Source organism: Dicentrarchus labrax, unplaced genomic scaffold (assembly GCF_905237075.1).
Source record: "Dicentrarchus labrax unplaced genomic scaffold, dlabrax2021, whole genome shotgun sequence".
In the NCBI taxonomy this organism is placed as follows: Eukaryota; Metazoa; Chordata; class Actinopteri; family Moronidae; genus Dicentrarchus; species Dicentrarchus labrax.
Genome location: NW_026136708.1, coordinates 20,736,580 through 20,759,491, shown reverse-complemented (window position 1 = coordinate 20,759,491; position 22,912 = coordinate 20,736,580). Strand labels below are relative to the sequence as shown.

The 22,912-nt window shown below is 39.5% G+C and overlaps 1 protein-coding gene and 1 long non-coding RNA gene across 2 annotated transcripts in view; one reads left to right on the top strand and one right to left on the bottom strand.

The window, feature by feature from the left end:
* Positions 1-640: 640 nt before the first annotated feature.
* On the bottom strand, positions 641-17,808 carry LOC127368647 (uncharacterized). Its single transcript, XR_007885862.1, has 3 exons — positions 17,451-17,808; positions 1,405-2,010; positions 641-1,257 (listed from the first exon to the last, which is right to left on the bottom strand). It is a non-coding gene; the product is annotated as an uncharacterized LOC127368647 (long non-coding RNA).
* The window catches only part of LOC127368643 (uncharacterized), an 83,250-nt gene continuing 69,713 nt past the window's right edge, over positions 9,376-22,912 (top strand). The window contains exons 1-4 of the mRNA XM_051409685.1: positions 9,376-10,244; positions 10,474-10,607; positions 10,858-10,883; positions 11,486-11,677. Coding sequence (XP_051265645.1) covers positions 10,862-10,883; positions 11,486-11,677 — 214 coding nt within the window. The 5' untranslated portion in view covers positions 9,376-10,244; positions 10,474-10,607; positions 10,858-10,861. The remainder of the gene's footprint in view (positions 10,245-10,473; positions 10,608-10,857; positions 10,884-11,485; positions 11,678-22,912) is intronic.

Below are 22,912 nucleotides of genomic sequence, written 5' to 3'. Positions count from 1 at the left end.
GATTTGCAAACCGCAAGGTAGCATTGAGTCAATAGTCAAAATAAAATATAGGAACACTGCAGATAGTAACATTATTCTTAATATGATTATAATATATTTTCCAGTGTTGAATTTTCATTTCATGTTTGACCGATGCCCAGGATGATGCTCGCTCGATGATGCAGTTCACTTAACGGCCACAGGCATTATTATTAACAACGGCTTTCAATAATCCTTAAATTAATCTTATTTATAGGAAATGTATGTTGATATGTTGCAATCAAGTCATTTAATGAGTATGTAACACCGGGGGAACAAAAGTTACTTCACAACACCAGTAATTGTGCTTTAGAAGTTTTGTACATGTTTAAATGTGTGTGAAACAAATCTAATAAAAAATCAACAAAATGAATCAAAGTGTGTCTTTGTAAATTTGTTGCATCCCAGATTATCAAATGAGATGGATTACTATCAAAAACAAATGTACAGAACTGTGGTGGCATGATAATGGTATTTAAATGTTTTTTGGCGACTGGGAGTCCAGTCTCTGTCGTCCAGGTGTGGTGAAAGCCAGGGGCGTTTCTAGACCCCCTGGGGGCCCTAGGCAAGAAGGACCACAGGGCCCCCCAGAATCGTGATGAATGAAGTCCAGGACTACAGATCAGTAAAGAGATCTTTTATTAAACAATTAATATATAAAATAAATAATAAATAACATAACTATCTGAATGCAAACTTTACATACAATATATAAATAACAGAAAAACAAACATAACTGAAATGTGCAAAATTTTCAGAATGATAAAAACGCAACCAAGCAAGAAAACAAAAAAACGAGGAATTGAAGTGGAAAGGAAGAACTTAAGACTTGCTGTGACACCTTGGTCCTATATCCACAGTCCAATAGTAGTGTCTTTTTTTTCTTAAAACTGCTGCTTGTGGGCCCTGGCTTCTGCAAATGCAGCCACTATGTCTTCCATATCTAAGGACCTCTGAACATCTCTTTCTATTGAAATCAGTGCCAGTCCTGTGAGCCTCTCCTGGCACATGGTTGACCTCAAATAGGGTTTCAACTTCAAAGCAGAAAAGCTCCTCTCACCAGAGACAACGAGTCAAGAGGAGACACAATGCAAAGCTTAGATTACTGTACAGATCCAGAAGGTTTTCACTGTAAATGTAGTTTAATATGTCATTTGGACAGGTGGAGGCGTGGTCTGGAAAAGTGTAGACAGCAGAATTGATCTCCAATTCTCCCCTCATGATCTGAGGTTGATATTGCTAAAACGAAAATAGTATAAGAAACAATTGTTTAAGAAAAATATTTGTGTAGTCACATTAAATCAGATAGATCCCATGATATGTTTTAAATGGGAGAGCAAGTCACTGTAATCTTAACTTTAAAAAGGAAACTAAATAAGTTCCTACTTTTATGTGTAGAGGTCAGCTGTTGCAGCAGCAGCTGCTGCTGCTGCTGTTGTTGTTGTTGTTGTTGTTGTTGTTGTGGGCCAAAAAACTTCAACAAAGCACCTTGAGGAAGAAAAAAGAAAAGAGCACAATGTATTTGGTTGGCTTGCATAAAGTAAAGAACTGTGCATGCTACACAAACACAACATTTGAGATCTGTATGGAATAATTAATGAACATCCATTTGCAGTAACAAGTTTAATGCTTCATGTTAACATTTTATTTAATGTAACATTTAGGCTATAGCAGAAAATGTATGGATATATAGGATAGGATATACTTTATTTATGCCTGAAGGGAAATTCAGTTGTCCAGCAGCTCACATTTTAAAAACAGCAGAACTGATGCTGGTATCAGTTTTAACATTTGACAACAGATGCTTTATTCTGGGAGAAAATATAATTGGCATTGGCAGCAAAGGACTAACTTATTGTGTGGCTATGAATGTGTTTAGAAGAAAATAGCTGAATTCACTTTACACGGACTTTAATGTGCAGTAAACTTTTTTGGTGCTTGGTGGATGACTGGGAGTTTGGGATAAAGTGGCAGGCTGTCTGGCAGCACTACCTTTTTATAATGTAACACATATAGCTTACACATTCCCACTTACCACGGTCACCTTTTTTCATTTCATCCTCTTCTTGTTTTGTTTTTCTTTGCGTGTGCCCAGAGAGATATGTTCGCTTCATTTTCTCCTGTGTGTTTGACCGGGACAGCACGTCAAAGCCGGCTAGTAAGGGGGCCCCATTAGGGAGATTCCCGACGTGTCATTGCAGTGTCTACGGGGGTTTCAAGTTGTGTCGCTGATATGGAGCGATATCAGCCGTCTGTCGGGGCCCCCTACTAGCAACTAGCCAGTGACAACCCGGAAAGGGCCCTGTAGGGGGGGCGTCTAAAGCAGTTCCATTATTTTGTCATTGACGTCAGCCGTCCCTCGGGGCCCCCTTCAGCTCGGGGCCCTCTGGTGAAAGCAATCAAATCAAGAAATAATCTCTAAAAAAATACTGTTGCAGAGTGACGTGGACGAAGACTCAGCTTTGAGCAAAACAATGAAGCATGCAGCCAAGAAAATGTGGTAATACTTTATAATGACAGTCATATATAAGTCTGTAGTCAATAATGAACTAATCATCAACAAAATACTTATATGTTTGTAAAATAAATAATTAGTTGATATGCCAGTTTATTCCACCAGCAGTGTTTATAAATGTGCTCTGCAGTTTCTCCTTCCTCCTCCTGTGTTCACATCTGATCTCTTGTTAAACACTGACACAGTTAATGTCTCATCTCTGCACGTCCTCTAGTGGTCAACTTGAGTTCATGTTGCTTGCAAAAACAAAAGTGAAAGTGCTTCACTCACAGGGAGGAGCTACGGTCCCTTTCCTTGTCGAGTGTGGAACAGAAGTGCCAGAGACATTACAAAGAAATCATCTATTTCGTAAGTAGGCATGAATTAAAGGTACTGCACGGCTTGTAATGAATCCATGTGAGCTTGTGATCTGCTGACTCTCTACATTCATCTGAGTGTTATAGGTTATAGACATCTGTGGTATTTTTATCTGTATTTCCTGGGCTCGGCACAAGCTTGTGCAGAGCAGCTATGACAGAGCAATATGTGACTCATACACCTCCCTGTTTAGCTTTGTTTTACTTCGTAAATGTTACTGAATGTTCCTGTTTCTTTATCTCTTCCGCAGAGACATGGTCAACGAAGTAGCAACTGGTGAGAAAACAAATGTAGTGTTTTTACTGAAATATTTAATTATTACAGAGAATAAACTACATTTAGTCAGTACAATAGATAACACTGAAAGCTGCTCTAACCTATGTTTCTATATTGTAACAGGAATAACTGACAGCATCTAATGTGAGAGGGCTTGCTTGTAGTGATAAACCTACAGAGAATAATCAACTGACTCTCAGTTTCTGTGTCTTTCAGCTTATTGTTTTGGCTTTTTTGGTCATAAACTTTACTATTTTAGTTCACTCCCACACCTCTGTGTGTTTTCAGCAGCTCTGATAGACCCACTGTATGTTGACTGCCCAGCACCAAAGAGCAGACAGCTACAGTTAGCAACCAGCTGGAGAACATAGTGGAGCATTTAGTTACTGAAGAGTCAGACAGTACGTTTCTGCAACAGAATTAGTTCTTCATAAACTGACATATGCTGTTGATTTTAACCATGAAGTAACACACTTTATGTCTGTACAGTCACCACCTCCAACACCTCCTCTGACATAGAAAACTGTAAACTGCTATAATAATATGAAAATTCTGCATCTTTACGGCGCTGTAATGACTCAAACATTCTTTTTGTCTGTAGTGTCTCGGAAAAGGTTCTTTGTCTCCTTGGTGGGAAAAACTAATGGGGCTCATCTAGAACTTGTTACAAAGCTTAAAGGCTTTGGCCAAATTGAGGTGAAGTCTTTTGGAGAAAGTGACTACCTTCTGGTTTTTTTGTCCTATCGTGTCACAAGTTGGAACAGACATCAGCGAGGCCCTGGACAAACTTCCAGGTAGGAAATGCCTTCGGCCATTGGCCAATTTCTCACAGATTAGTCAAAGGAATACAGGGAAATTCAGTCAAAAAGTTCCTTATTTTGGTATGAAAGATACTGCTTCTGTGAACAGATTTAGTCAAGAGCGGTTTAGATTTACTCTCGCCACACCTCAACTCCCAGTTCTTGTTTGCAGGCAGATATTTTAAACAGCTCTGATGCTACCTGCCCATCATCAAACGGCAGATAGACAAAATCACGTTGCTCTGTATCTGCTAGATGTGTGAAAAGGCAGTTGCAGACCCCCGAGTGGCTAATCAGGAGAAACAGGCAGATTCCCGGTGGGCCAGGCTCATTGCTGGGCCGCAAAGGATTGTGGCAGGGTTGGTAAACACAGTCATCTTTATAAATAGAGAACGTGGGCTGCACTAGCAGAAGCCCAGGTGGTTACAGTTGATCACTTGATTGATGACTGATTATATTTGACCTTTGACTCTGACCACAGTGAACACCAACTCAGGTACCAGAGACGGTTTGGCACTTGGTGGAAGATACAAGTAAGACATAAAAAATATAGAGAATGAAAAGAGAAGAGAGAAGTGGGAGCTGAAAAGATCAGAAAAAAAGCTTCACAAGCTGAGGTGGCTAAATGATCCAAACTCTGCTAACTTGTCTATAAGACAGGTTGGTTAGCCTTGGCTACAGTGCTGTCTGATGTCAGAATATAAGGTATAACGTTGAGTGAAGAAGAGGCGGTAAAGCGCCGGGCAGGTAGGATTACTTAGTGTTAAAGACGATCAGAATACTTTTATTTTGGAGGGACGGGGGACTTGTTGTACGAGGACCCAGTAACGTGACCAGAAGGATTGCTGCACCGGTGAGCTGTTGTACCACAGTGTGTGAACAATCAGATATATGTGATCCAGTATCACCACTATTTATACACATATATTAGTAATGTTTTTTTATCATTAAGAGTAGAATAGCAAACATACTAAGACCACAAATGAAACAGAATAGGATGAAAGATAAGACTGCATGTTTTGGCATGGAAAAAAAATCTATGTTGTGAACTAAAGTGGGCTGGTCTGAGGCATGAAACTGGCATGCAATTTCGCTACCCCCCCCCCATCACTTACTTATTCACAACCCAGTTACGCCCCTATATAAAAATACCATGGCAAGAAATGCGTAAAAATTTATGTGAATGAAAACCGTGCTCCCAGGTAGATGGAGTAAAAACCAAACTGATCTCCCCTCTCAGTTTCATCTTGTTTCTGACTCATTTGATTCTGTTATCAGGTGGTAAACCAACAATTCTGGTGGTGTTGCATCACACCTTCAATCGTGACCATGTTGTAGCTGAAAGCAGAAGACTGGTGAACAACATGAACGTCTGCCTCACTTTGGACTGTCTGTTCTATGACGGTAGACTCCTAACGGGCAGACGCAATGATACTGCATGGCGTGATATCCAGAAGTTTCTTCTTGAAGTTTCCCCCTCCCAGGTAGGGGCTAGATTTATTTACTTACTATCACACAGTCAATGTGGGGTGCACTGATATTGTGATATTATGGAATAAGACATTACTATGGTTACTAATTATTATTACTCTTTCTTTGCTTTCATACAGGTCTCTATCTGGACTAGGTTCAGCAATTGTAAGTGTGACTGTAATCATGAACTTGAACAGATTTCAGATCAGATTTTAGTCTGTAAACTTCACTTGGATGTACGGAGTACCGCAACTGCCAAAACCAAAAATAAATAGACAGATAAATTACTTAATACAAAATAATTTTTAAATAAATGTAGGTGTTAATTTCATACAATGTAACATAAATGTATATTTCTGTTTTAATTTGCTTTTTCATTTACCTTTGTATTATTTACCCTATAAATTTACTTTCCCATAGATTTCTCATTTCATTTATACATTTTTTATATATTACTTTATGTGTTTATTTCTTTATATATTGTTTTCCCTTTGCACCCCCCCATTTATTTCCCTAGACATATTTATTACTGTGTTTTCTTGTTATGCGTTTTTGCTTCATTATGCAAACGATATGCAAATATATATACATTAAGTATTTAAAAATGAATACATTAATAAAGAAAATGGAAACTTAAACAGGAAAATTAATACATAGTTGAATTAGTACTGTGCAAAATAGTTACCCATAAGTTCACCTGAAGCCTTAACTGCCTGATTCAGTCAAATCAAGAAGGTTTTTTCCGATTAGTATTTTGTTGATGAGCTGGGTTACAGCAACACTAGCACAAAGCTTTACAATGTGAACCTTGAAGCTGAAATGCAGAAAGCAAACATTGAAGCATGTTAGAATGATGGACTGTGCCTGTAGTTTTATGGTTAAAAGCCAGTTTAGAAAAAAAAAAAAGTTTACTTAATATAAATTAATAATGAAATCGGTATGTTGATCAAATATGTAAGTAAAATCATTTCGATTCCAGATGACTCATTGCTCTGTTTTTCTTTATTTTAGGGTGCTGGCAGAATCGGAAGACTGGTCTTGTTCTTGCACTGGTGGGACGGGCGGGACTGGCGCGACTGGCGCGACTGGCTGTCCTTTTGACAAGAAAATGGGCTTATTATTCTCTTCTATTTCAACCTGTATTTTGTTCTTCTGATCATGTATACTTTAATCATTTTCCTCAGTTTGAATCGAGTGTCTAAGATATGTTGTAAGATTGTAAAGCCCCATGAAACAAATTGTGTTTTGTGATATTCTGGCTATGTAAATAACTTTGTCTTGACTTGAGTAACACGACAGCTTCTAATTTGCAGTTTACAGTATTATTGCAATAAATGATTCTTGGAAGGACAAAATCAATGTGCTATGTAATGCATGTTTAATCATCTGAACAAATGTAATAAAGGAATGATTATTGTTGTTGTTATTGTAGTAAAGTTGTGAGGCCAAGATTTTCATTAATATTTTAGGGGAAAATAATGGAAGAATAAAGTTGAATTTATGTAATGTGAGGCTTCAGCAGTCAATGGATGTATTCCACAGTCACAATGATACAAAGCTCCTCCATACACACACTCTCATACACTGATGGCTATGGGAGGAATTTGTGGTTCAGTATCTGGCCTAAGAATTTTTCAACTGGACTGGGGGAGCAAGGGAATCAAACCAGTGACCCTCCAAAAGGGAGAGATTTTATTAATCCCCAAGGGGAAATTCTTTTTTACTTTACACACAGGCCTGAAATACAATCACACACATGCAGGGCTTACAGACATGCAAATGTGGAGAGATGGTGGAATGATGGGCTGCCACATAGGGACACTTTGCAAGCAGTTAGGGGTTTGGTGCCTTGCTCAAGGGCACCTCTGCAGTGCACAGGAGGTACAACTGGCACCTCTCCAGCTGCCAGTACACACTCCCTACAGACTAAGCTAATGCCCAAATATAAGACCGGATCTGAGGAACTGGCAAGGGGTTGTGTTCTCATCACTGCACCATCGACTCCTTCTGGTTGGTTGGTGTGTCTGTGTAGAGGGGGTGAAGCTTACACTCCCTCCATCCAATATGTAAGGAAACACTCACATTTCTGTAATGTTAATCAAACACATAGTATCTGCCAGTGGCCGTGTATTCCACCAGCAGTGTTGTATAAATACAGTTACTCCCTCCTCCTGCTGTGTTCACATCTGATCTCTTGTTACACACTGACACAAACATGTCTCATCTCTGCACTTCCTCTAGTGGACAGTTTGAGAGCATGTCGTTGGCAAAAGCAAAAGTGAAAGTGCTACAGTCAGAGGGAGGAGCCGTACATATTTTCCTGTCGAGTGTGGAACAGATATGCCAGAGACATTGCAAAGGAATTATCAGTATATTAAATGAGAAAGCTTCTTAAAAGTTTAAATTCCTGCGAGGCTCCGAGCTGCTCACTCTCTACCATGCATCTGAATACTGGTGATTACAGCCGTCTGAGGTATTTGTGACTGTGTTTTGTGGGCTGTGCACAAGCTTGTGCAGAGCAGCTCTGACAAAGCAATATGTGACGCATATACACCTGCTGCTTGTTTAGCTTTATTTCATTGTGTTAAATGATGTTGACTAAATGTTCCTCTCTGATTCTTCATCTACTTTCTCAGTGAGATGGATCAGGAACAGGTGACTGGTAAGAAAACAAATTTACTGTTTTTAATTGACGTTGCTTTGTTAAAAAAGAATAAACTACATTTTCATTACAATAGATAACATTTAAAGCTGCTTTTACCTATATTGTTCTATAATGGGGCAGCAGGAGCTCAGTGTGTAGGGACTTGGCTTGGGAACCAGAGAGTTGCTGGTTCAAGTCCCACAGACCACAAAATATGGAGTGTGGACTGGTAGCCGGAGAGGTGCTCCTGTGCACTGCCAAGGTGCTCTTGAGCAAGGCAACCTAACCCCAAGCCTGCTCATGGGGCGCTGTTAACGTTGCAGCCCAATCACTCTTCCATCTCTCTCCCTGTTTGCATGTCCACATGTGCATGAAAGTGTGTATTTCAGCCTGTGTGTGTAAAAAAAAAAAAGTGAAAAGAACAATTTATTAATTAAAGTATATCTTCTTATAACCGGATCAGCTGACAACATGGAAAGGAAGAACTTAAGACTTGCTGTGACACCTTGGTCCTATATCCACAGTCCAATAGTAGTGTCTTTTTTTTCTTAAAACTGCTGCTTGTGGGCCTTGGCTTCTGCAAATGCAGCACTATGTCTTCCATATCTAAGGACCTCCGAACATCTCTTTCTATTGAAATCAGTGCCAGTCCTGTGAGCCTCTCCTGGCACATGGTTGACCTCAAATAGGGTTTCAACTTCAAAGCAGAAAAGCTCCTCTCAGCAATGCAAAGCTTAGATTACTGTACAGATCCAGAAGGTTTTCACTGTAAATGTAGTTTAACATGTCATTTGGGCAGGTGGAGGCGTGGTCTGGAAAAGTGTAGACAGCAGAATTGATCTCCAATTCTCCCCTCATGATCTGAGGTTGATATTGCTAAAACGAAAATAGTATAAGAAACAATTGTTTAAGAAAAATATTTGTGTAGTCACATTAAATCAGATAGATCCCATGATATGTTTTAAATGGGAGAGCAAGTCACTGTAATCTTAACTTTAAAAAGGAAACTAAATAAGTTCCTACTTTTATGTGTAGAGGTCTGCTGTTGCAGCTGCTGCTGCTGCTGCTGCTGTTGTTGTTGTTGTTGTTGTTGTTGTTGTTTTTGTTGTTGTGGGCCAAAAAACTTCAACAAAGCACCTTGAGGAAGAAAAAAGAAAAGAGCACAATGTATTTGGTTGGCTTGCATAAAGTAAAGAACTGTGCATGCTACACAAACACAACATTTGAGATCTGTATGGAATAATTAATGAACATCCATTTGCAGTAACAACTTTAATGCTTCATGTTAACATTTTATTTAATGTAACATTTAGGATAGGGTATACTTTATTTATGCCTGAAGGGAAATTCAGTTGTCCAGCAGCTCACATTTTAAAAACATAGTTCCAAATACAAATTAGCACCAGTTTAGACTAAACTGACAGCAGAACTGATGCTGGTATCAGTTTTAACATTTGACAACAAATGCTTTATTCTGGGAGAAAATATCATTGGCATTGGCAGCAAAGGACTAACTTATTGTGTGGCTATGAATGTGTTTAGAAGAAAATGGCTGAATTCACTTTACACGGACTTTAATGTGCAGTGACCTTTTTTGGTGCTTGGTGGATGACTGGGAGTTTGGGATAAAGTGGCAGGCTGTCTGGCAGCACTACCTTTTTATAATGTAACACATATAGCTTACACATTCCCACTGTCACCTTTTTTTCTTTTCATCCTCTTCTTGTTTTGTTTTTCTTGTCGTGTTCCCAGAGAGATATGTTCGCTTCATTTTCTCATCTGTGTGTGTTTGACCGGGACCGCACGTCGATGCCGGCTAGTAAGGGGGCCCCATTAGGGAGATTCCCGACGTGTCATTGCAGTGTCTACGGGGGTTTCAAGTTGTGTCGCTGATATGGAGCGATATCAGCCGTCTGTCGGGGCCCCCTACTAGCAACTAGCCAGTGACAACCCGGAAAGGGCCCTGTGCGGGGGGCGTCTAAAGCAGTTCCATTATTTTGTCATTGACGTCAGCCATCCCTCGGGGCCCCCTTCAGCTCGGGGCCCTCTGGTGAAAGCAATCAAATCAAGAAATAATCTCTAAAAAAATACTGTTGCAGAGTGACGTGGACGAAGACTCAGCTTTGAGCAAAACAATGAAGCATGCAGCCAAGAAAATGTGGTAATACTTTATAATGACAGTCATATATAAGTCTGTAGTCAATAATGAACTAATCATCAACAAAATACTTATATGTTTGTAAAATAAATAATGAGTTGATATGCCCGTGTATTCCACCAGCAGTGTTTATAAATGTGCTCTGCAGTTTCTCCTTCCTCCTCCTGTGTTCACATCTGATCTCTTGTTAAACACTGACACAGTTAATGTCTCATCTCTGCACGTCCTCTAGTGGTCAACTTGAGTTCATGTTGCTTGCAAAAACAAAAGTGAAAGTGCTTCACTCACAGGGAGGAGCTACAGTCCCTTTTCTTGTCGAGTGTGGAACAGAAGTGCCAGAGACATTACAAAGAAATCATCTATTTCGTAAGTAGGCATGAATTAAAGGTACTGCATGGCTTGTAATGAATCCATGTGAGCTTGTGATCTGCTGACTCTCTACATTCATCTGAGTGTTATAGGTTATAGACATCTGTGGTATTTTTATCTGTATTTCCTGGGCTCGGCACAAGCTTGTGCAGAGCAGCTATGACAGAGCAATATGTGACTCATACACCTCCCTGTTTAGCTTTGTTTTATGTTACTGAATGTTCCTGTTTCTTTATCTCTTCCGCAGAGACATGGTCAACGAAGTAGCAACTGGTGAGAAAACAAATGTACTGTTTTTACTGCAATATTTCATTATTAAAGAGAATAAACTACATTTAGTCAGTACAATAGATAACACTGAAAGCTGCTCTAACCTATGTTTCTATATTGTAACAGGAATAACTGACAGCATCTAATGTGAGAGGGCTTGCTTGTAGTGATAAACCTACAGAGAACAATCAACTGACTCTCAGTTTCTGTGTCTTTCAGCTCATTGTTTTGGCTTTTTTGGTCATAAACTTTACTATTTTAGTTCACTCCCACACCTCTGTGTGTTTTCAGCAGCTCTGATAGACCCACTGTATGTTGACTGTCCAGCACCAAAGAGCAGACAGCTACAGTTAGCAACCAGCTGGAGAACATAGTGGAGCATTTAGTAACTGAAGAGTCAGACAGTACGTTTCTGCAACAGAATTAGTTCTTCATAAACTGACATATGCTGTTGATTTTAACCATGAAGTAACACACTGTATGTCTGTACAGTCACCACCTCCAACACCTCCTCTGACATAGAAAACTATAAAATGCTATAATAATATGAAAATTCTGCATCTTTACGGCGCTGTAATGACTCAAACATTCTTTTTTGTCTTTAGTGTCGCGGAAAAGGTTCTTTGTCTCCTTGGTGGGAAAAACTAATGGGGCTCATCTAGAACTTGTTACAAAGCTTAAAGGCTTTGGCCAAATTGAGGTGAAGTCTTTTGGAGAAAGTGACTACCTTCTGGTTTTTTGTCCTATCGTGTCACGAGTTGGAACAGACATCAGCGAGGCCCTGGACAAACTTCCAGGTAGGAAATGCCTTCGGCCATTGGCCAATTTCTCACAGATTAGTCAAAGGAATACAGGGAAATTCAGTCAAAAAGTTCCTTATTTTGGTATGAAAGATACTGCTTCTGTGAACAGATTTAGTCAAGAGCGGTTTAGATTTACTCTCGCCACACCTCAACTCCCAGTTCTTGTTTGCAGGCAGATATTTTAAACAGCTCTGATGCTACCTGCCCATCATCAAACGGCAGATAGACAAAATCACGTTGCTCTGTATCTGCTAGATGTGTGAAAAGGCAGTTGCAGACCCCCAGTGGCTAATCAGGAGAAACAGGCAGATTCCCGGTGGGCCAGGCTCATTGCTGGGCCGCAAAGGATTGTGGCAGGGTTGGTAAACACAGTCATCTTTATAAATAGACAATGTGGGCTGCACTAGCAGAAGCCCAGGTGGTTACAGTTGATCACTTGATTGATGACTGATTATATTTGACCTTTGACTCTGACCACAGTGAACACCAACTCAGGTACCAGAGACGGTTTGGCACTTGGTGGAAGATACAAGTAAGACATAAAAAATATAGAGAATGAAAAGAGAAGAGAGAAGTGGGAGCTGAAAAGATCAGGAAAAAAGCTTCACAAGCTGAGGTGGCTAAATGATCCAAACTCTGCTAACTTGTCTATAAGACAGGTTGGTTAGCCTTGGCTACAGTGCTGTCTGATGTCAGAATATAAGGTATAACGTTAAGTGAAGAAGAGGCGGTAAAGCGCCGGGCAGGTAGGATTACTTAGTGTTAAAGACGATCAGAATACTTTTATTTTGGAGGGATGGGGGGACTTGTAGTACGAGGACTCAGTAACGTGACCAGAAGGATTGCTGCACCGGTGAGCTGTTGTACCACAGTGTGTGAACAATCAGATATATGTGATCCAGTATCACCACTATTTATACACATATATTAGTAATGTTTTTTTATCATTACGAGTAGAATAGCAAACATACTAAGACCACAACTGAAACAGAATAGGATGGAAGATAAGACTGCATGTTTTGGCATGGAAAAAAATCTATGTTGTGAACTAAAGTGGGCTGGTCTGAGGCATGAAACTGGCATGCAATTTCGCTACCCCCCCCATCACTTACTTATTCACAACCCAGTTACGCCCCTATATAAAAATACCATGGCAAGAAATGTGTAAAAATTTATGTGAATGAAAACCGTGCTCCCAGGTAGATGGAGTAAAACCAAACTGATCTCCCCTCTCAGTTTCATCTTGTTTCTGACTCATTTGATTCTGTTATCAGGTGGTAAACCAACAATTCTGGTGGTGTTGCATCACACCTTCAATCGTGACCATGTTGTAGCTGAAAGCAGAAGACTGGTGAACAACATGAACGTCTGCCTCACTTTGGACTGTCTGTTCTATGACGGTAGACTCCTAACGGGCAGACGCAATGATACTGCATGGCGTGATATCCAGAAGTTTCTTGGAGTTTCCCCCTCCCAGGTAGGGGCTATTTATTTACTTACTATCACACAGTCAATGTGGGGTGCACTGATATTGTGATATTATGGAATAAGACATTACTATGGTTACTAATTATTATTACTCTTTCTTTGCTTTCATACAGGTCTCTATCCGGACTAGGTTCAGCAATTGTAAGTGTGACTGTAATCATGAACTTGAACAGATTTCAGATCAGATTTTAGTCTGTAAACTTCACTTGGATGTACGGAGTACCGCAACTGCCAAAACCAAAAATAAATAGACAGATAAATTACTTAATACAAAATAATTTTTAAATAAATGTAGGTGTTAATTTCATACAATGTAACATAAATGTATATTTCTGTTTTAATTTGCTTTTTCATTTACCTTTGTATTATTTACCCTATAAATTTACTTTCCCATAGATTTCTCATTTCATTTATACATTTTTTATATATTACTTTATGTGTTTATTTCTTTATATATTGTTTTCCCTTTGCACCCCCCATTTATTTCCCTAGACATATTTATTACTGTGTTTTCTTGTTATGCGTTTTTGCTTCATTATGCAAACGATATGCAAATATATATACATTAAGTATTTAAAAATGAATACATTAATAAAGAAAATGGAAACTTAAACAGGAAAATTAATACATAGTTGAATTAGTACTGTGCAAAATAGTTACCCATAAGTTCACCTGAAGCCTTAACTGCCTGATTCAGTCAAATCAAGAAGGTTTTTTTCCGATTAGTATTTTGTTGATGAGCTGGGTTACAGCAACACTAGCACAAAGCTTTACAATGTGAACCTTGAAGCTGAAATGCAGAAAGCAAACATTGAAGCATGTTAGAATGATGGACTGTGCCTGTAGTTTTATGGTTAAAAGCCAGTTTAGAAAAAAAAAAAAGTTTACTTAATATAAATTAATAATGAAATCGGTATGTTGATCAAATATGTAAGTAAAATCATTTCGATTCCAGATGACTCATTGCTCTGTTTTTCTTTATTTTAGGGTGCTGGCAGAATCGGAAGACTGGTCTTGTTCTTGCACTGGTGGGACGGGCGGGACTGGCGCGACTGGCGCGACTGGCTGTCCTTTTGACAAGAAAATGGGCTTATTATTCTCTTCTATTTCAACCTGTATTTTGTTCTTCTGATCATGTATACTTTAATCATTTTCCTCAGTTTGAATCGAGTGTCTAAGATATGTTGTAAGATTGTAAAGCCCCATGAAACAAATTGTGTTTTGTGATATTCTGGCTATGTAAATAACTTTGTCTTGACTTGAGTAACACGACAGCTTCTAATTTGCAGTTTACAGTATTATTGCAATAAATGATTCTTGGAAGGACAAAATCAATGTGCTATGTAATGCATGTTTAATCATCTGAACAAATGTAATAAAGGAATGATTATTGTTGTTGTTATTGTAGTAAAGTTGTGAGGCCAAGATTTTCATTAATATTTTAGGGGAAAATAATGGAAGAATAAAGTTGAATTTATGTAATGTGAGGCTTCAGCAGTCAATGGATGTATTCCACAGTCACAATGATACAAAGCTCCTCCATACACACACTCTCATACACTGATGGCTATGGGAGGAATTTGTGGTTCAGTATCTGGCCTAAGAATTTTTCAACTGGACTGGGGGAGCAAGGGAATCAAACCAGTGACCCTCCAAAAGGGAGAGATTTTATTAATCCCCAAGGGGAAATTCTTTTACTTTACGAACAGGCCTGAAATACAATCACACACATGCAGGGCTTACAGACATGCAAATGTGGAGAGATGGTGGAATGATGGGCTGCCACATAGGGACACTTTGCAAGCAGTTAGGGGTTTGGTGCCTTGCTCAAGGGCACCTCTGCAGTGCACAGGAGGTACAACTGGCACCTCTCCAGCTGCCAGTACACACTCCCTACAGACTAAGCTAATGCCCAAATATAAGACTGGATCTGAGGAAATGGCAAGGGGTTGTGTTCTCATCACTGCACCATCGACTCCTTCTGGTTGGTTGGTGTGTCTGTGTAGAGGGGGTGAAGCTTACACTCCCTCCATCCAATATGTAAGGAAACACTCACATTTCTGTAATGTTAATCAAACACATAGTATCTGCCAGTGGCCTTGTATTCCACCAGCAGTGTTGTATAAATACAGTTACTCCCTCCTCCTGCTGTGTTCACATCTGATCTCTTGTTACACACTGACACAAACATGTCTCATCTCTGCACTTCCTCTAGTGGACAGTTTGAGAGCATGTCGTTGGCAAAAGCAAAAGTGAAAGTGCTACAGTCAGAGGGAGGAGCCGTGCATATTTTCCTGTCGAGTGTGGAACAGATATGCCAGAGACATTGCAAAGGAATTATCAGTATATTAAATGAGAAAGCTTCTTAAAAGTTTAAATTCCTGCGAGGCTCCGAGCTGCTCACTCTCTACCATGCATACTGGTGATTACAGCCGTCTGAGGTATTTGTGACTGTGTTTTGTGGGCTGTGCACAAGCTTGTGCAGAGCAGCTCTGACAAAGCAATATGTGACGCATATACACCTGCTGCTTGTTTAGCTTTATTTCATTGTGTTAAATGATGTTGACTAAATGTTCCTCTCTGATTCTTCATCTACTTTCTCAGTGAGATGGATCAGGAACAGGTGACTGGTGAGAAAACAAATTTACTGTTTTTAATTGACGTTGCTTTGTTAAAAAAGAATAAACTACATTTTCATTACAATAGATAACATTTAAAGCTGCTTTTACCTATATTGTTCTATAATGGGGCAGCAGGAGCTCAGTGTGTAGGGACTTGGCTTGGGAACCAGAGAGTTGCTGGTTCATGTCCCACAGACCACAAAATATGGAGTGTGGACTGGTAGCCGGAGAGGTGCTCCTGTGCACTGCCAAGGTGCTCTTGAGCAAGGCAACCTAACCCCAAGCCTGCTCATGGGGCGCTGTTAACGTTGCAGCCCAATCACTCTTCCATCTCTCTCCCTGTTTGCATGTCCACATGTGCATGAAAGTGTGTATTTCAGCCTGTGTGTGTAAAAAAAAAAAAGTGAAAAGAACAATTTATTAATTAAAGTATATCTTCTTATAACCGGATCAGCTGACAACATGGAAAGGAAGAACTTAAGACTTGCTGTGACACCTTGGTCCTATATCCACAGTCCAATAGTAGTGTCTTTTTTTTCTTAAAACTGCTGCTTGTGGGCCTTGGCTTCTGCAAATGCAGCCACTATGTCTTCCATATCTAAGGACCTCTGAACATCTCTTTCTATTGAAATCAGTGCCAGTCCTGTGAGCCTCTCCTGGCACATGGTTGACCTCAAATAGGGTTTCAACTTCAAAGCAGAAAAGCTCCTCTCACCAATGCAAAGCTTAGATTACTGTACAGATCCAGAAGGTTTTCACTGTAAATGTAGTTTAACATGTCATTTGGGCAGGTGGAGGCGTGGTCTGGAAAAGTGTAGACAGCAGAATTGATCTCCAATTCTCCCCTCATGATCTGAGGTTGATATTGCTAAAACGAAAATAGTATAAGAAACAATTGTTTAAGAAAAATATTTGTGTAGTCACATTAAATCAGATAGATCCCATGATATGTTTTAAATGGGAGAGCAAGTCACTGTAATCTTAACTTTAAAAAGGAAACTAAATAAGTTCCTACTTTTATGTGTAGAGGTCAGCTGTTGCAGCTGCTGCTGCTGCTGCTGCTGTTGTTGTTGTTGTTGTTGTTGTGGGCCAAAAAACTTCAACAAAGCACCTTGAGGAAGAAAAAAGAAAAGAGCACAATGTATTTGGTTGGCTTGCATAAAGTAAAGAACTGTGCATGCTACACAAACACAACATTTGAGATCTGTATGGAATAATTAATGAACATCCATTTGCAGTAACAACTTTAATGCTTCATGTTAACATTTTATTCAATGTAACATTTAGGCTATAGCAGAAAATGTATGGATATATAGGATAGGGTATACTTTATTTATGCCTGAAGGGAAATTCAGTTGTCCAGCAGCTCACATTTAAAAAACATAATTCCAAATACAAATTAGCACCAGTTTAGACTAAACTGACAGCAGAACTGATGCTGGTATCAGTTTTAACATTTGACAACAAATGCTTTATTCTGGGAGAAAATATAATTGGCATTGGCAGCAAAGGACTAACTTATTGTGTGGCTATGAATGTGTTTAGAAGAAAATGGCTGAATTCACTTTACACGGACTTTAATGTGCAGTGACCTTTTTTGGTGCTTGGTGGATGACTGGGAGTTTGGGATAAAGTGGCAAGCTGGCTGGCAGCACTACCTTTTTATAATGTAACACATATAGCTTACACATTCCCACTTACCACTGTCACCTTTTTTTCATTTCATCCTCTTGTTGTTTTGTTTTTCTTTGCATGTGCCCACAGAGATATGTTCGCTTCATTTTCTCCTGTGTGTGTTTGACCGGGACAGCACGTCGATGCCGGCTAGTAAGGGGGCCCCATTAGGGAGATTCCCGACGTGTCATTGCAGTGTCTACGGGGGTTTCAAGTTGACTGACTCTCAGTTTCTGTGTCTTTCAGCTTATTGTTTTGGCTTTTTTGGTCATAAACTTTACTATTTTAGTTCACTCCCACACCTCTGTGTGTTTTCAGCAGCTCTGATAGACCCACTGTATGTTGACTGCCCAGCACCAAAGAGCAGACAGCTACAGTTAGCAACCAGCTGGAGAACATAGTGGAGCATTTAGTAACTGAAGAGTCAGACAGTACGTTTCTGCAACAGAATTAGTTCTTCATAAACTGACATATGCTGTTGATTTTAACCATGAAGTAACACACTGTATGTCTGTACAGTCACCACCTCCAACACCTCCTCTGACATAGAAAACTGTAAACTGCTATAATAATATGAAAATTCTGCATCTTTACGGCGCTGTAATGACTCAAACATTCTTTTTTGTCTGTAGTGTCTCGGAAAAGGTTCTTTGTCTTCTTGGTGGGAAAAACTAATGGGGCTCATCTAGAACTTGTTACAAAGCTTAAAGGCTTTGGCCAAATTGAGGTGAAGTCTTTTGGAGAAAGTGACTACCTTCTGGTTTTTTGTCCTATCGTGTCACGAGTTGGAACAGACATCAGCGAGGCCCTGGACAAACTTCCAGGTAGGAAATGCCTTCGGCCATTGGCCAATTTCTCACAGATTAGTCAAAGGAATACAGGGAAATTCAGTCAAAAAGTTCCTTATTTTGGTATGAAAGATACTGCTTCTGTGAACAGATTTAGTCAAGAGCGGTTTAGATTTACTCTCGCCACACCTCAACTCCCAGTTCTTGTTTGCAGGCAGATATTTTAAACAGCTCTGATGCTACCTGCCCATCATCAAACGGCAGATAGACAAAATCACGTTGCTCTGTATCTGCTAGATGTGTGAAAAGGCAGTTGCAGACCCCCGAGTGGCTAATCAGGAGAAACAGGCAGATTCCCGGTGGGCCAGGCTCATTGCTGGGCCGCAAAGGATTGTGGCAGGGTTGGTAAACACAGTCATCTTTATAAATAGACAATGTGGGCTGCACTAGCAGAAGCCCAGGTGGTTACAGTTGATCACTTGATTGATGACTGATTATATTTGACCTTTGACTCTGACCACAGTGAACACCAACTCAGGTACCAGAGACGGTTTGGCACTTGGTGGAAGATACAAGTAAGACATAAAAAATATAGAGAATGAAAAGAGAAGAGAGAAGTGGGAGCTGAAAAGATCAGGAAAAAGCTTCACAAGCTGAGGTGGCTAAATGATCCAAACTCTGCTAACTTGTCTATAAGACAGGTTGGTTAGCCTTGGCTACAGTGCTGTCTGATGTCAGAATATAAGGTATAACGTTAAGTGAAGAAGAGGCGGTAAAGCGCCGGGCAGGTAGGATTACTTAGTGTTAAAGACGATCAGAATACTTTTATTTTGGAGGGATGGGGGACTTGTAGTACGAGGACTCAGTAACGTGACCAGAAGGATTGCTGCACCGGTGAGCTGTTGTACCACAGTGTGTGAACAATCAGATATATGTGATCCAGTATCACCACTATTTATACACATATATTAGTAATGTTTTTTTATCATTAAGAGTAGAATAGCAAACATACTAAGACCACAAATGAAACAGAATAGGATGGAAGATAAGACTGCATGTTTTGGCATGGAAAAAAAATCTATGTTGTGAACTAAAGTGGGCTGGTCTGAGGCATGAAACTGGCATGCAATTTCGCTACCCCCCCATCACTTACTTATTCACAACCCAGTTACGCCCCTATATAAAAATACCATGGCAAGAAATGCGTAAAAATGTATATGAATGAAAACCACAGCCCCCCCGTGCTCCCAGGTAGATGGAGTAAAAACCAAACTGATCTCCCCTCTCAGTTTCATCTTGTTTCTGACTCATTTGATTCTGTTATCAGGTGGTAAAGCAACAATTCTGGTGGTGTTGCATCACACCTTCAATCGTGACCATGTTGTAGCTGAAAGCAGAAGACTGGTGAACAACATGAACGTCCGCCTCACTGTGGACTGTCTGTTCTATGAGGGTAGACTCCTAACGTGCAGACGCAATGATACTGCATGGAGTGATATCCAGAAGTTTCTTGGAGTTTCCCCCTCCCAGGTAGGGGCTAGATTTATTTACTTACTATCACACAGTCAGTGTGGGGTGCACTGATATTGTGATATTATGGAATAAGACATTACTATGGTTACTAATTATTATTACTCTTTCTTTGCTTTCATACAGGTCTCTATCCGGACTAGGTTCAGCAATTGTAAGTGTGACTGTAATCATGAACTTGAACAGATTTCAGATCAGATTTTAGTCTGTAAACTTCACTTGGATGTACGGAGTACCGCAACTGCCAAAACCAAAAATAAATAGACAAATAAATTACTTAATACAAAATAATTTTAAAATAAATGTAGGCGTTAATTTCATACAATGTAACATAAATGTATATTTCTGTTTTAATTTGCTTTTTCATTTACCTTTGTATTATTTACCCTATAAATTTACTTTCCCATAGATTTTTCATTTCATTTATAAATTTTTTATATATTACTTTATGTGTTTATTTCTTTATATATTGTTTTCCCTTTGCACCCCCCCATTTATTTCCCTAGACATATTTATTACTGTGTTTTCTTTTTATGCATTTTTGCTTCATTATGCAAACGATATGCAAATATATAATACATTAAGTATTTAAAAATGAATACATTGATAAAGAAAATGGAAACTTAAACAGGAAAATGAATACATAGGTGAATTAGTACTGTGCAAAATAGTTACCCATAAGTTCACCTGAAGCTTTAACTGCCTGATTCAGTCAAATCAAGAAGGTTTTTTCCGATTAGTATTTTGTTGATGAGCTGGGTTACAGCAACACTAGCACAAAGCTTTACAATGTGAACCTTGAAGCTGAAATGCAGAAAGCAAACATTGAAGCATGTTAGAATGATGGACTGTGCCTGTAGTTTTATGGTTAAAAGCCAGTTTAGAAAAAAAAAAGTTTACTTAATATAAATTAATAATGAAATCGGTATGTTGATCAAATATGTAAGTAAAATCATTTCGATTCCAGATGACTCATTGCTCTGTTTTTCTTTATTTTAGGGTGCTGGCAGAATCGGAAGACTGGTCTTGTTCTTGCACTGGTGGGACTGGCGGGACTGGTGCGACTGGCTGTCCTTTTGACAAGAAAATGGGCTTATTATTCTCTTCTATTTCAACCTGTATTTTGTTCTTCTGATCATGTATACTTTAATCATTTTCCTCAGTTTGAATCGAGTGTCTAAGATATGTTGTAAGATTGTAAAGCCCCATGAAACAAATTGTGTTTTGTGATATTCTGGCTATGTAAATAACTTTGTCTTAACTTGAGTAACACGACAGCTTCTAATTTGCAGTTTACAGTATTATTGCAATAAATGATTCTTGGAAGGACAAAATCAATGTGCTATGTAATGCATGTTTAATCATCTGAACAAATGTAATAAAGGAATGATTATTGTTGTTATTATTGTAGTAAAGTTGTGAGGCCAAGATGTTCATTAATATTTTAGGGGAAAATAATGGAAGAATAAAAGATCTGCAGATCCAGTCTTCATTTTGTAGATCTTAAAGTTGAATTTATGTAATGTGAGGCTTCAGCAGTCAATGGATGTATTCCACAGTCACAATGATACAAAGCTCCTCCATACACACACTCTCATACACTGATGGCTATGGGAGGAATTTGTGGTTCAGTATCTGGCCTAAGAATTTTTCAACTGGACTGGGGGAGCAAGGGAATCAAACCAGTGACCCTCCAAAAGGGAGAGATTTTATTAATCCCCAAGGGGAAATTCTTTTTTACTTTACACACAGGCCTGAAATACAATCATACACATGCAGGGCTTACAGACATGCAAATGTGGAGAGATGGTGGAATGATGGGCTGCCACATAGGGACACTTTGCAAGCAGTTAGGGGTTTGGTGCCTTGCTCAAGGGCACCTCTGCAGTGCACAGGAGGTAGAACTGGCACCTCTCCAGCTGCCAGTACACACTCCCTACAGACTAAGCTAATGCCCAAATATAAGACCGGATCTGAGGAAATGGCAAGGGGTTGTGTTCTCATCACTGCACCATCGACTCCTTCTGGTTGGTTGGTGTGTCTGTGTAGAGGGGGTGAAGCTTAGACTCCCTCCATCCAATATGTAAGGAAACACTCACATTTCTGTAATGTTAATCAAACACATAGTATCTGCCAGTGGCCCTGTATTCCACCAGCAGTGTTGTATAAATACAGTTACTCCCTCCTCCTGCTGTGTTCACATCTGATCTCTTGTTACACACTGACATAAACATGTCTCATCTCTGCACTTCCTCTAGTGGACAGTTTGAGAGCACGTCGTTGGCAAAAGCAAAAGTGAAAGTGCTACAGTCAGAGGGAGGAGCCGTACATATTTTCCTGTCGAGTGTGGAACAGATATGCCAGAGACATTGCAAAGGAATTATCAGTCTATTTAATGAGAAAGCTTCTTAAAAGGTTTAAATTCTTGCGAGGCTCCGAGCTGCTCACTCTCTACCATGCATACTGGTGATTACAGCCGTCTGAGGTATTTGTGACTGTGTTTTGTGGGCTGTGCACAAGCTTGTGCAGAGCAGCTCTGACAAAGCAATATGTGACGCATATACACCTGCTGCTTGTTTAGCTTTATTTCATTGTGTTAAATGATGTTGACTAAATGTTACTCTCTGATTCTTCATCTACTTTCTCAGTGAGATGGATCAGGAACAGGTGACTGGTGAGAAAACAAATTTACTGTTTTTAATTGACGTTGCTTTGTTAAAAAAGAATAAACTACATTTTCATTACAATAGATAACATTTAAAGCTACTTTTACCTATATTGTTCTATAATGGGGCAGCAGGAGCTCAGTGTGTAGGGACTTGGCTTGGGAACCAGAGAGTTGCTGGTTCAAGTCCCACAGACCACAAAATATGGAGTGTGGACTGGTAGCCGGAGAGGTGCTCCTGTGCACTGCCAAGGTGCTCTTTGAGCAAGGCAACCTAACCCCAAGCCTGCTCATGGGGCGCTGTTAACGTTGCAGCCCAATCACTCTACCATCTCTCTCCCTGTTTGCATGTCCACATGTGCATGAAAGTGTGTATTTCAGCCTGTGTGTGTAAAAAAAAAAGTGAAAAGAACAATTTATTAATTAAAGTATATCTTCTTATAACCGGATCAGCTGACAACAT